Source organism: Carettochelys insculpta, chromosome 2 (assembly GCF_033958435.1).
Source record: "Carettochelys insculpta isolate YL-2023 chromosome 2, ASM3395843v1, whole genome shotgun sequence".
Classification (NCBI taxonomy): domain Eukaryota; kingdom Metazoa; phylum Chordata; order Testudines; family Carettochelyidae; genus Carettochelys; species Carettochelys insculpta.
This window is the reverse complement of record NC_134138.1, coordinates 189,906,134-189,920,492: the sequence shown is the minus strand read 5'-3', so window position 1 is coordinate 189,920,492 and position 14,359 is coordinate 189,906,134. Positions and strand designations below refer to the sequence as shown.

At 40.6% G+C, this 14,359-nt stretch overlaps 1 protein-coding gene across 1 annotated transcript in view; it reads left to right on the top strand.

The window, feature by feature from the left end:
• The window catches only part of ITGA9 (integrin subunit alpha 9), a 311,733-nt gene that overhangs the window by 241,039 nt on the left and 56,335 nt on the right, over positions 1–14,359 (top strand). Inside the window, exons 22-23 of the mRNA XM_074988159.1 lie at positions 2,837–2,945; positions 5,947–6,054. Of these exons, the coding sequence (XP_074844260.1) occupies positions 2,837–2,945; positions 5,947–6,054 (217 nt within the window). The remainder of the gene's footprint in view (positions 1–2,836; positions 2,946–5,946; positions 6,055–14,359) is intronic.

Here is a 14,359-nt window from a genome sequence, read left to right as displayed (position 1 = left end):
GGGGAGGTTCAGGTTGGACATTAGGAAAAAGTTCCTGACTGTCAGGGTGATCAAACACTGGAGCGAATTGCCAAGGGAGGTGGTAGAATCTCCATCACTGGAGATATTCAAGAAGAGGTTAGATAGATGGCTTTCAGGATGGTCTAGAAAGTGCTTGGTCCTGCCATGAGGGCAGGGGGCTGGACTTGATGGCCTCTCGAGGTCCCTTCCAGTCCTACTCTTCTATGATTCTATGATTCTATAAAGTTTAATCGAGTGAATCCCTGGCTCCTTGATGACACCAATGATTTCTTAAACACAGCAAGATTTAATCTATTATTCTTGGACTCCTGTATTCTCTGTGTTAGTGAACAATGATCTTCCTAATGTTACAGACGCAAACATTCAAAAAAGTTCAGCACAACATGAGCTTCTTTCCTTCTCGTCATAATATCTCATGTAAAAGATAAGTCTTGAAAACCCTGCCTAACTGATTTTATGGATCACTTTCTTCATTCAAAATATTAGGAGAATGTGAATACCTTATCTGGTTACCAAGACTGAGTTTACTTTGGTTTCAACAGAGCAGATAAAGTTGTTAGACATATTGGCTACGTCTACACTACAGAGATCATTGGAAAGAAGCCCTTCAGGAAGATCTCTTCCAAAAGAACTTCTTTTGAAAGAGTGCATCCACACACAAAAACGCGGATCAAAAAAGTGATCTGCTCTTTCGAAAGAGCACAATCCACACAGCCCTTCTCTTTCAAAAGAATAGGCCAGGGATCAAAAAATCAGGTCCCAGGAGGACTGCTCTTTTGAAGAAAAGGGCCTGGGAAGCGTCTACACATTTTCTTTTGAAAGAAGCTTTGGAAAGCAGGGGCCTTCCTGAAATGGGAAAGGAAGAGCGATTTTTTCAATCTACTTTCAAAAGAAGGCTTTTGGTGTGTAGATGCTTCATGGCATCTTTCGAAAGAGCCACTGTCTTTCAAAAAAATCCTTTGCAATAACTTGCTAATGTCAGCGCAGCCATTAACATTGGTGAGCCTCTAGTTTAGACACCATAATTTTCAAGCGTATTTTAGTTTATTATTAAGGATCTGATTCTGGGGCAAGAGAGGGAGGAATGGCGTGGCATAAACAGATCCTGAAAACTCTGTGTCTAGGGGAGCGGGAACTCCTTTGGAATGGGCACTGTAGAAGATAGCAGTAAAGCTTTCTTCTGAAGATCGTCTTATGAGCCCCAGTAAAGGAGACATATTGGGAAGGGAGGGATATGTTGAATGCAGCTCTCTGGAAATTCTGAGTGCCACTGCCACCCCTCTGGTAACCTGAGGCGACATCTGTATCTTAAGTGCCCAGGGCTGTCTTGAGTTACACTGGGAGTCTCTCCGGTCCCTGGAGCATCCCAGGTTTAGGAGAGCATATAGGGAAGTTTAGTCCCCGCTCCCCCTGGACTGTAAATTTTGTGCTGTCCCTCTTAATTTGCATTGCATTTACTTTGTGAGGAGCTCATCAGACTGATGTTCAGGAGTCCTGGCTTCTGTTCTTAGGTCTGGCATTTACTTGTTGCGTGACCATGGACAAGTCACTAAATACTTACTGTGCCTGGTTCTCACTGTTTGGAAAATGGAGATGACAAGTGCATGGGTTTCTATAATGCTTTGGAAACCATGGACAGAAACATAAATCAGAGAAAATTACTACAATTTTAACAGCTTTATTGAATTAATTTAATGGTATCAGTGACCCATCCCCTGCAAACCTAATCAAGGAAAACTTGCCTAGTTTTCAGCAAAGAATTACATCTTCAGAACTGAGACAATAGCTAATGGCATTTCTACGTAAGTCTCTTTTTGCCATTTTAACAGTAAATACTAATTGTATTAAATGTTGCTAAATAGAGCTGAATGAGTAATTCATGCCCACTAATTAATCATACCGTTTTAAGGCCTCAGTGGAGATACGTTGGGAAAAATCTGGAGAAACACAGAAATGAATCAGGCCTTCAACTTCTTTTCTGTTGCAAATGTGCACAAGTGGTTCCTCTAATTTCTTCTGTGACTTGTTTTTTCTTCAAAGTTATGCTGATTGGGATAGACCCTCTCAACAGATGTAAAGCAGTATAACTTTGTTTTAGCAATGGAGTTATGCTGCTTCACACCAGAAAGAATGTGTGGCCTATTGTTGTTTTTAAATAAAGTTTGTGGATCACTGGCAAAAAGTTTTTGAGTATTTGACATTCCAGCTCTGTGGGTGAGTTCTGATTCATCAGATAAGTCATTTGTTGTACATTTTGATTTCCACAGAAACTCACGTGGCTCTGAAGTTAGCTTTCTAAAAATATTCAGACCTGTAAAACTTGATTGTATAAATGGTTACAAGAAATGAACCCCGAATGAGGCATGTGCATAGAGGGTTGATCCAACTGTCGCTGAAATGAGTGGAAATCTTTCCAGTTAGATGTTTTTAAGAACAGGTTGCATGCTCAGAGCTCTGGAAGTCTGGAAAGAAAGATTTCAGTTCCCAACATGAGAGGACCAGGACATGGACAAAAAATGTTGTGGAAGGAATTGGGGAGAAGTGACAGTTTTTAGATAAGATGATTGAAAAGTCTCACATTATGAATGGATGTTAGCAGTTCAGGATCCATTAAGATTATGTTTGTCTGACCTATTGTTGTTGAGAAGGAAACAAAGCATAAACAGTAGGATGGGAAAGGAAGGACTCCCTTGACACACCTCTCCTAAATCTCTGTACCAAGCTGTGTGAACTCAACTCTGCACTTTTCAGTCTGCAAAAATATCTGATATTGAAGACAGATGGAGATGACTGAGTTCATGTCTTAACGTTTCAGAACTGTCTCCCCAACTTCCTTTGTCTATGGAGAGTCTGTGGAAGCATCCAACTTTGTTCGGCTGGAGAATTATGAATGCCTTTTTCAGCCTCTCAACTTCACTCTTCAGGTAAAATTGATTCATCTTTACAGGTTTTTCTCTTGGCAGCACATTTTTGGGGACATTGGTGCACATTTCCTTATCCCAGTACAATGTATTAGTCATACATTTTAGGATGCTGTGTCCACAGTGGACTAAAATCGTCTGCAGCAGTGTTCCCTCTCATATTTTCTGTCCTTGTGTGGAATAAATTTTGTCATGCACACCAACACATGTGCATATGTGCACCACCAATAGAAATGTGTTGTCGGCTCTGGGAGCTCTGGTAATCAACTGGGTGGCATTTGAGCCTTTCCTGGGTGGCCACCCAAGTACTCGTCTTACAGGGAGCGTTGGTCTGCAGGGAGTATTTTTTTTTCCTTATCATAATATATTACTAAATTTACAAGTCAAGCATCACAGTTTCATGTGCAGGGAGCTGCTGTTGTTTGCTCTGGTCTTTTTTCCCTTTCATCTCCTGCAGAGTGGATAGTTCTGTTCATTCAAGTGCCACATCTCAAATTCAGTCCAAATTTTCCAAGGGAAGAGACATTGTTTTCAGTGGCATAATGCGTGAACAGTAAGATCAAGGTTTGATGCATGTAAATGTCAGCACTACGGTGTGTGCAATGCTTCTTACTAGAGAATAGTGCAATGAATGGGCCAGAACTGTGCAGCTCGTCTGTGTGGGAGTTTAACCACCCAGGGTAGAGGTGAGGATTCATTTTATACATGTCACACTGTATCTCCAAATTACTAGTGCAGGTCTGTGGATTCATCCTCTTCATGTGGATGACCTCGCTTCCTGGTTCAGTGTAACATATGGAATGCATGTCAGAACAAAATCTTTTGGCAGGCCCCAAAGGAACTCATCTCATTATGACTGTGACTGTGTTTCATGGTTATCTTTACACATCCTTTTTGACCACTAGATGGAAGTAGGGGGTGACAAATCATACAGACCTGGGAGGGTGGGGGAACCATTTGTAGATTATTGTAAACAATATTTTTTCATTTTTCTTTCTTCCCACTGTTCTCCTAATCATGATGCCACTTAACTTCATAATAGATAACACATGCCTGCATTTGTGGGCAGGCTATAGTCCAGGGCAGTTAAGCCCCTCCCGTCATGTACCGCCTCCAGCTATTTATTATAAAGGAGTAAAAGCAGGGTGTTCAAACTGGGGTTTCAGTATGCTAAAGCTCTTGTGAACCAGACTCCTAGTTCCTGTGACTCTGAATTCATTGTTTGGGATTTGCAATTTTCCCATATTCATTTATTGGTTACAGCACAGATAAAGACCAGATGTACTGTTGTTTTCACCAGATGATTACTTTCAATGAAAGAAAATTATATGAAGTATAGGGATAGAATCTATAAATTGATAATATATTTTTCAAGTTCCTGTTGATCTCTGTCATGCAAACACAAGTTGCAGTGTAAGAGAGTTTTCATAGAGAAATTGAAAACTGTAGTATAAAAAGTCACAGATCTGGCCTCCAGTAACATAGTAAATGTCACTCTGTGTGTGTGTGTGTGTGGAGAGAGAAGGGGGTTTGCAATGGCGAAAGCATGTTTTGTATCACAATTTTGTTGAATTGTTTTTAATGATTTGCCTGCCATTCATTAGTCTTCTCCAGAGGGAGAAAAGTAACATTTTCTCACCCACAAATAGATGAATTTCTAAAAATACACAGGCCTTTGTTTGAGTTTTATATGTGAAAATCTGCATTGAGTTGAATTTAAAAAAACATGCACACAAGAAAAATAAAGAGCCCTTGCTTGTTGTGAATGTTACGTATTCTAAGTACCTGTTATTTATTAACTGTTTTTCGTTATTGTGGTGGGATGTCCATTTTTAAAATTTCTAATTTATCACCTTATGCTCACATTTCATGCAGTATTTCTCCATTGTAGATGGAGCACCTTCTCCTTTCTTGTGCCTTAGGGCTTTTGTAAAGACTTGGCATTTTGTACCAGTTCTCTTTATTATTCGTGCATTGCTCAAAATGCATACAGTGCCTCAGCAACAATGCTGGTGTGGAACGCTATAAATTTAGACAATGAAATCTCAGCATAGATGAATGCTTTTAGTTGGATTGTTCACTATTTTGATTATTTAAATATTTATATATGTGTGCATATTAGCAATAGTCAGAAAATGTTTTTCCCTGTTTATGAATAATTTAGATAAAATATTTTATAAGCTCAATTTTTCATGGTTATTTCTGAGGTGTTTTGGGTTTTTTTCAGGTGAGTAGGGGAAGATTTGTGTTTTATACCTGAAACTTTTCAGTTTGGGGCTGGACAGCTTTTGGTTTTACAATGCAAAGTCAATGCGCTTCCATGAAAAATCTTGTTTTCTTGAACTCCTCCACCCAGAGGTGCTGGAGGTAGGGGTGGGAGGATTGCTGCACACCCTCACTTGAAAGAGTTTCCATTATGTACAAGATTTGCAGTTTAGTTCAGTGGCTCCCAGCACCCCCATTACAAAAATTGTTCAAGTGCCCTAGTCTCCACCCCAAATCTTAAACTGAATTAAGGTTGCTGAAGCACATTTCTTATCAACAGAGTTGGTAAAACCCACAGTTCTAGTAGCCATGTTCATCATTCCATTTTGGTTTGTGCTGCTTAAGAAAGCACACACACAAAATACAAGGCAGTGGTTACCATAGTGGAAAAAACCCCAGCATAGATAGGGAGAGCAATACTCTTTTCATTCTTTTAGACAGCATTATTAAAACATTCAGAATGCAGTCATTGACTGTGTCTCCACAGAATGGACAAAAGCCACAAGTCATTTATGTTGGGAAGTGGCTTTTTGATTACTTGCCACAGTGCACTCATGCTGTGTTCATTGTATAGTGCAAACTGTGCGTGAAAATACCAAATAGCAAAGGAGCGAAATTAAACTGAGTCCCATTGCTGTATCCCTTGCTTAAAATAGGAGTTCTTAGTGAAGTGCAATAATTTTATATTCATGATCTTTTACATATGTACTTGTATTTATATGCATTTTTACATTTCAAGGTTTACAACACTGGACCAAGCACTCTCCCTGAATCTTTTGTTGACATTCTGTTTCCTAACCGCCTCTCTGCCAGTGGGGCTGAAACTTTTCACATTCAGCAGATGATGGTGAGTACTTTGAAGTGCTTCCTCAAATAATGAAACTCACAGTTTCTCAGATGTAAGTTACAGCATTAATTGAATTCTGATTAAATAATTTCCTGTCTAGTGGAGTCTGATGCCAATCCACATTCAGTTACATGAGTTCTCTGTACAATCACCTTAAAGTATGAAACTTAAAACTGAATATAAAATTAACATCATGTTGTGTCTTACGGTTAACCAAAATGGGGCATTTTGACTGGTTGTTTACAGATGTTATTAACGGCAAGATTTAAAAATAAATTGTATCTACCACAATGAAAACCATCCCATGCAGGTGTTCTGACAAAGGATTCACTTTTTGGGTTTGGCATGTTTTAGATTTGTGTTAATCCAATAAAATATCATGTTTTTTTATTGAGATATTAACAAGAAGAGCTGACTAAGGATCTGAATCACTCCTCTCCTTTAGAAATTCATAGTAATTACACGTGGGTGGAAAAGGAATAAGCTTGCAAACCCAAACTCTCAAATAAGTTGTGAGGCTTTTTGTGGCTGCTTTTCTAGTCTTTTGGCTGGAAAAGTAGCTGCAACTCTTCCACGGCCGAAAAGCAGGTCTTTGTGTTACGGGCTCAATGCAAATGTATATCTAGTGGCATCTTCCTTTGCATGTAATCAAGACCCCTGTACATGACAATCAGCCTGTAGCTGGTTCAGAGCTATAGCAGGAGGAAAGCCCCTCCTTGCACTGCTGATTTGCTTGTACTCCTTTCCCAGACTTTTTGCATTGAAAAGTTTTGATAGTTTTAGATATATTTAAAAAGAGGGAGGGAATGACCAGAGTTAGGTTATCAGCCAGAGATGTTCAGACTGTGTCCATTCTCAAGTCCTTTTAAGATTTTTTTACTCCTCATACTCTTTTAATGCATTTTTCAGCCTAGTTTTAAATGCAAAAAGACTGTCCAGACTCGGTGTCACATTGTCCGCTATATGCAATGTGGCATCTGTGTGTATATACCATGCACAAAGTACAAGAAAATTCTTTTACAGGCTTGTACCCTTAAATTTTAATAGTCTCTCCCCCAAGAGGCTAAGTTGTGGGAATCAGGGCAAATGGTGAAAGCATTTTAGAACATACTTCCAAGTATAGGCTTAATCCTGAAAACAGCTGAATCCACGCAATTGTCATTGGCCTCATGACTTCTTAGGAACAAGCGCTGTTATGTGTTGGAAATGAAGGAACTTGTGTAACACAAAGGGCTTGTCTACATTTGCCCCCTCCTTCGAAGGGGGCATGTAAACGAGCCTGAGCAGTGAATAGCAACGAAGTGCCTCTGCATATGCAGCACCTCATTAGCCTAATTCTCACTGCACTAACTTCAAAGTTGCAAACTTCAAAGTGCTGGCAACCCATGTAGTTGCAGGCAATTTGAAGTACCCATGCAACTTCGAAGTGCCCTTACTCAAAAGATGTTTTGGAAGTGTAGGTACTTCAAAGTTGTGCGGGTACTTTGACGTGCCCGTGGCTACACAGCTTGCCGGTGCTTGCAACTTTGAAGTTCACATGGCGAGAATTAGGCTAATGAGGTGCTGCATATGCAGCACAACAGGTCATTGCTATTGTCCGCTCATGCTCATTTACATGCCTCATTCAAAGAAGGGGGCTGCTGTAGACAAGCCCTAAGAATGATATAATGCTCCTTTCCCCCAGATGTTTACAAATGTCCCCTTGGGGGATCGTGTGGTGTGTTTTCACTGATATTGATTTTCTCTATCTGTCCAGAAAGATTATGGTGTAGGACCCCTACCACTGTGGTATCTGAGAATCTCATAGGCATTAATGAATTTATTCTCATAAACTGTAAGGTAGGGTATTACAGAAGTAGAGTTGAGGCATAGAGAGATTGTGATTTGCTTGAGGTCATCCAGGAAGTCTGTGTCAGAGCCAGCCATTGAATCTGTGTCTCCGATGTCTGAGTACAGTGCCTTAACCACAAGACTACCCTTCCTTCCTGCTGAGGTTTTATTGACTAAAAAGGGAAAATAAAGCCATTGAGGCACCATAGCGCTGAACAAACAGCCCTTTAAAAGCATTATATACAAAAGCAGCAGACTGGAATAAACTTTGAAATGTGGGTCAGAAGTTGTTGCATTTCAAAAAGACTTCTGTAAGCAGATTTACTAGCAAGTCCCATGTTTTGTATCAGTATGTTCTTCCTGTAGCACAAACATCAGCTGGTATGGTTGTGCAGAGGAATAGTGTGCTTATGAGAACAATGCATAGGCAAGTTCCCTGAGAATTGCTCCTTTTCTTTCACATTCTTAGAAGTTCACATTCAGACCTCTCAAATTGGATGGAGTTGCCATTACTAATAACAGTGTTGATACAGTTGCATAAACAATGTGAATAATTGGTAGCTCCTTGCAAGGATTTAGCCTTAGAATTCATTACTAGGCATTTTAAATTTAGATGCCATAATAATTTTTTGAAAGCTGTTAAATACTTGTACGTGCCTGTCAAAGTGGATTTGACCCATTTGGTGTACAGTTCAGCACTGCGGTTTTTGGATGCTAGTGCAGAAAATAAAAAAGATGCACATTTGTGTTCAGAATGCAGAGTACGGTGTGATTTATATTGTGCTGTGATCCAATTGTTCTATATTCTGTGGATTGTGTTCTTGTTCCATAACTCAGTCACAAAAACAATACAAAGAGAGTTGTATACAGCTCATTGGAACTGTCTGTGTCTCCTGGAGGCATTTGTAGGCAACATTACCTCACTCCTTTTAAAACAGATGTTTCTCCTATGTGCTGCTCTGAGTTTTTTTGCTTTATTGCAGAAACACTTCTAAAAGATTTTATTTCTCAGCAATGCAGTTATGCTCTCAGACACCAAAGGCTAGAATGCTTTCTACAGCTCTCTGCCTTTTACTTCCTGAATCACCCAAACAATGCTTGTTTATCCTCATCCACCTACATTGTCCCTTTTTCCTCACCCACCCAGCAAGGAATTGCTGGTAAGTGCCTCCTTTGTTATCCACGAATCAGCTACTGAGAACGGGACAGGTGAATTAGGCCAGAAGCATGTCCTTGGAGAGGAGGAGCTTCCCAGCAGATAGGAGGAGGGACTGGACCTGCTCCTCCCAAGAATCTTGAGTTGCTATATCACAGCAACTCCAAACTCCTTTCTGCCTGGCAAGGCACTTTTAGCACACCACTAAGCAATAGGAAATCAGCAGACCCAAAACGTCAGTATGCAGTGTTCTAATATAACAGTTCAACCATGCTACTAAAACAACTGCTGCAGACATCACCAACTTCCCCTGTAGTGGGGTGGGGGAAGGACTGGACTTCCCCTCCACTCAAAGTCCTATCCCCGCTCTGCCCCTTCTCACAAGACCATGCCTCTGCCTGGTCTCTTTCCACCCTTGCTCTGCCCCTGCCCCACCTCTTCACCCAAGTGCACCCATCTCCATTCATCCCCGGCCCTCTTGGAGTTTCCTGAACACCACAAATCAGCTGTTTATGACACTCTACAAGCACTGGAAAGGTGAGGGAGAATGTGGTCAGTGGGGCCACCACTAGGTGATGGGCACTGTGGAGAGGGGGGAAGTGGAGAGAGCTTAGCTGCTGGTGGGTGCTCAGCATCCATTAATTTTTTCCCAGTGGGTGTGCCAACCCTGGAGCACCCGTGGAGTTAGTGTCTATGGCTGCAGAACTAGAATGTTAGGCAGAAGCACCAGTCACTTCGCTAGAGAGGTAAAACAGTTTGGAGATGCAAACACAGCAGTAAACAGAGGGGAAGGAGAAGAGGCAGATTGGTTGGTCATCATAATTAGTCAGTCTGTTTTAGAGAAGTTAATGTCTACTCATCAGAGTGCAATACATTTTCTAAAATTTAATTTTGGAAATTAACTTTATTTCAAGTTGCCGTAACGAAAGATGGGCCAAAAGTCGTAAGCCAAACCTTCTGCCCAGTGAATAATTATTTACATGTGCAAAAGTCAAATGTTTGTTGAGCCACTGTATCTGCTCTGACATGTGATCAACAGAATAAAGGAACATTGGTGATAGAATGAATATACTTTTGTATAGTTGTTTGCGACTACTGTATTACCCCAGATGGAGAGGCACTAATGAATGGGTTGCAGGAGAATTTGTCTTAGACAAACTTATAGCATGACTGCACAAAAAGAATAAAATGAATACAATAGGACGCTTCCAGAGGTTGAGGCTGTGGCCATAACTCAAAATAATGTACACAATCTGCATTGCACAAATTGCGTAATTTATTTTGAGTTAACTTATTTCGAATGAGGTGCCGTCCACACAGCACCCAAGTTTGAAATATTTTGCGCTACTTTGCTGTTTTGAAGTTTGCACTACCCCTCATGTGACAAGGGGTGCTGGAACTGGCATACCACACTCAAAGTAGCAGCGCTGCTATTTCAAGCACTTTGTTTAGCTGTGGATTTTAGCTGCGGAGTTGCTATTTTGGGATACATTTGTATCCCGAAATAGCACCTATAGTGTAGCCATAACCCAACCATCTTTAGGAAATTCTGAAAAATACTTCCGCTTCCAAATGACTTACAACATTGCTATTCCCAAGCCCCAGTCAACCAACCTGAAATAAATCAAACTATACAGTAAAGCCAAAACCAAAAGAGACTTATAATAAATGTAAAACAATGAAAGCCTGGATCTATGCGAAGAAGTTTTACCCCCAGAAAAGATGTACCAGAGATCCTATGAAGTTTGTTTGGAACATTGCTATTGCTGTTGACTGTATGTGGAAGGTGCTCAGTTGTTACAGTGATGGATGGTAGTGGGAAATCGAAGGCAGATAAATTGAAAACATATTGAATAATACTTTGCTCTTAAGTCGCACCTTTTATTTCTAGGATTTCAAAACAACTTACAATTCCCCACAAGAGTGCATATGTATCATACAGGTGGGTAGATAGTCGGGTTGCCAACCCCCAGAAATTTCATTTATGGACAAAATGAAAAACATTTGTGAACAAATTTTTTATGGACATAATTTTATATTATATTAAGACAACATAAATAGCCAAAAGTGAAAGGTAATCACTGTCATTCAGACATCACAAGAATAATATGCTATTTAAGTCACTTCCATTTACTTAGACATGGTCCTGGAAGTTTTCCATTTTGAGATCATACTTCCGAACACTAATGCTGATAACCATAGCTGAAGTAATTGTCCCAGATCTATTTCTGATGGTTATTAATCTTTCAAGCATAGAAAAATGACTGAAGCAGTACAGAAAAAATTAATCGCTATAGAAGAATTGCTGTTTTTTGAAATTTTATTGCACTTTTACAAAATCGATGGACACAATTTTTATGGACATTATGGATGCGTCCAATTTCAGCTGTCTGTAAATTTAGTGGTCGTTGGCAGCCCCACTAGACAGCGAAGGAGAATAGCTTGTCCCAAATCATGCATATTAGGTTTAGAGTTAACAGAACTCTGGAGTTTTGACTCCCAGAGCCCAGATGTAGTGACTAGATAACATACTTTCCTACAAAGAAAACACCGATTAATAAATATGTGGCTTTTGGTTTTAAACTGAATAAATGAAGAGCTTCCAACAAATTTATAGGATCGGAATAGAAAGCTAGTTTGAATTGTCAGCCAACAAGCCTTTGTCTGCATATGTTGAAAGAAGGACAAAAGACATTTCATATGGGTTTAATCATGCTGCAATTTTATTGTTGGATGCTTGGGACTCCCTAGCAGATAAAAGTGTACAGAGCTGATAACCCCATGATTATTTCATAGTTATTGTGGGGGTGGCGGTGGCGGTGAGGACTTTTTCCATCCAAGTACCACGAGCAAATTTATTGCTTGGATTCTACTGTATGTGGGAGTGGAGGTGGGGTGTAATCCACCAGCTCTCCCTCTTCGTCATACAGATCTTTTATCCAGTCACTGAACAACTTTCTCATGGAGTACCTGTGCTGCTGGACAGCCACATTAAACTTAAATAATGAGTTGCAACATGTTGCCTGCTGCCCTTCAGGGCATGCATGAACAGAGCCCTTCCTGGACCTGCTGTGGGGAAGGTGAAACATCTCCATATGCACACAAGCCAGGATGGTGGTAAGGGGAAAAAAGGAACAGGTAACCTAATGCCCACAGCAGGTTCTTGACCACACCTGGTACTTTACCACCCAAAATGGAAAGAGGGTGGGTCCTGCTTCCACTTGCTGTGTCTAAAAAGGGAGGCTTCAGGCACAGGGCTACTAATCCCTGCATTCCTAGGGGATGGGTCAGTGACCACAATAACCTCTTTTGCAGCAATTTTTATCCTCCCTCAGCCATAAAGCACTATTCCCTTCATTCCACCAGCCAGCCAAAGACTTTCCCACCCCTGCTTAACCCCCATCCCCTGCTTAGTCATTGTCAGTGGTACCCAAAAAGATGTTCAGCATGGGAGACAATACCAAATTAACCATGGGATTTCTTAAAGCTATTGTTACATTAACAGTCCTGGATTACTTTGATCAGGTGGTTCTGTGGAGCTGGATCATGTTGCTTATTTCATATTTATTTTAATTTTAGGAAGGGTATGTATGCTTATGAAAGTCAAGGGATTAACATCTGGAAAATGAGTTGGTCTATTTAAACTGGAAGTCAAATCCAGTGCAGGTAGAACCTTCATCGAGGGACCATGCTTTGTAGGACTGCCAGATTTTTAGTCTCCATTCACGTGATTCTTAGAATCAAAGCAGACTTATTTTAGACTGGAGTGAGTTATGTGTATGTTTTTGGATATCTGGGAAGTGCTAACTGTTAGGAGCAACATGCTGGCCAACAAAATCATTTATTTAAAAAGCCCATTTGTGAGACTAAAATTATGACCATGAAAAGCAAGCAGTATTGTTGTTATTACTGAGTTTGGGGACCTACACGATGTTAAACATCTGTATAGTAAGAGACAGTACAGTCCCTGCCCAAAGAGCTTTCAGTCTAAATGATGGGAAAAAATAAGAGCTATGATCTTCAGCATACAAAAAAGGGTCTGAGATACAGGGAGATTAAGTGATTGACTCAAGTGAACCAAATGCAAATTTCCTGAGTCCTGGTCCAGCGGCTTAACTGCAAGGTATATTTAAAGTTATAAATAGAACAATGTAATTGGTGGGGGTCGCAACGCTGTTCAGCGATGCCGGAGTACCTCTCCGGGCGTGAGCCTGGGCAATTATTATGGAGACTCTGGGCTGCCCAGACACCAGTGTCCCCCTCTTGGCTTTACTGATATAGTCCAAAGAAGAGGATAACCTCCACGTCTGGTACCAGCTCAGCTGCAGGAGTTGCCGGGACAGTGCCAGAAGTTGACACCGAACCACCTTCGGACTCCACTCTGGATTTTCTGTCAGGGTTTACTCCCTTAGCCTTGCTCCTTCCCAGGATAACCCACAAGGCAGGGGGGTGTGGAGAATGTGGTTAAGGATCCCACTACTTCATACAGGTCTTCATAGTCACAGTAGATGCTGTAAATGAAGTCCTCAATTTAAACTATAAAGGGCACGATCCATAGTCTATGCAGACTGAAGGATGCCTACTACAATTGGTGGGGGAGAAGAGTGATTGATAAATAGGAGAAGGGAAACAATGAGTTGTGTGCCAAGATAGCATATTAATTTATCAACAAAAGCGTTCGTTTTAATGTTGCTCTCTTCAGGGGAAGAGAAAAACATGAAAACTCAAGTGAAATCAATCTCAGGGTCTTTGGTCTTTGCTGGTTAATGTAATGTTACTTGTTACAATTTCATTTTCAACAGTTTATTGATTGCTTCCTTGCACTTGTCAAGGCACAAGGCTGGCAAGGTCCAGAAAACTCAAAAGGGAGGAGTTAAATTTATTTGCTCATCCCATAAAGAGTTCCAAGTACATTCAGGCTTTTCTTCATTTACGCTGTGAAAAGAGATTTTAGAAGTCTGGAAATGTAAACTTGGTCATGGTCTCTGCTGTTGATTTTGGACTTGCTGTTGTTCTGGTTCAAGGATCTAAGCTTTGCAACCTTACTGCAGATGTTCAAAACCTCAAGTGACAGGAGAGTATTAGAGCAGCTTAACTTAGTGTTTGTGCATATATGAATTCTGATTTAGTAATAGGAAGAGACTGCTAGAATATCTTCCTCGACACTGCTCCAAGACAGAGTAAGAGGACTCTCTCATAGCACCCCAGGCAGAATATCTCCTTTGATGGCAGCCATTTGAAGATTTGTTTAGTTGCTTTTCTTTAGAGGTTCAAGACTTGACTTTGACAATATACGCATAGTGAGGGAATGCAAGGACA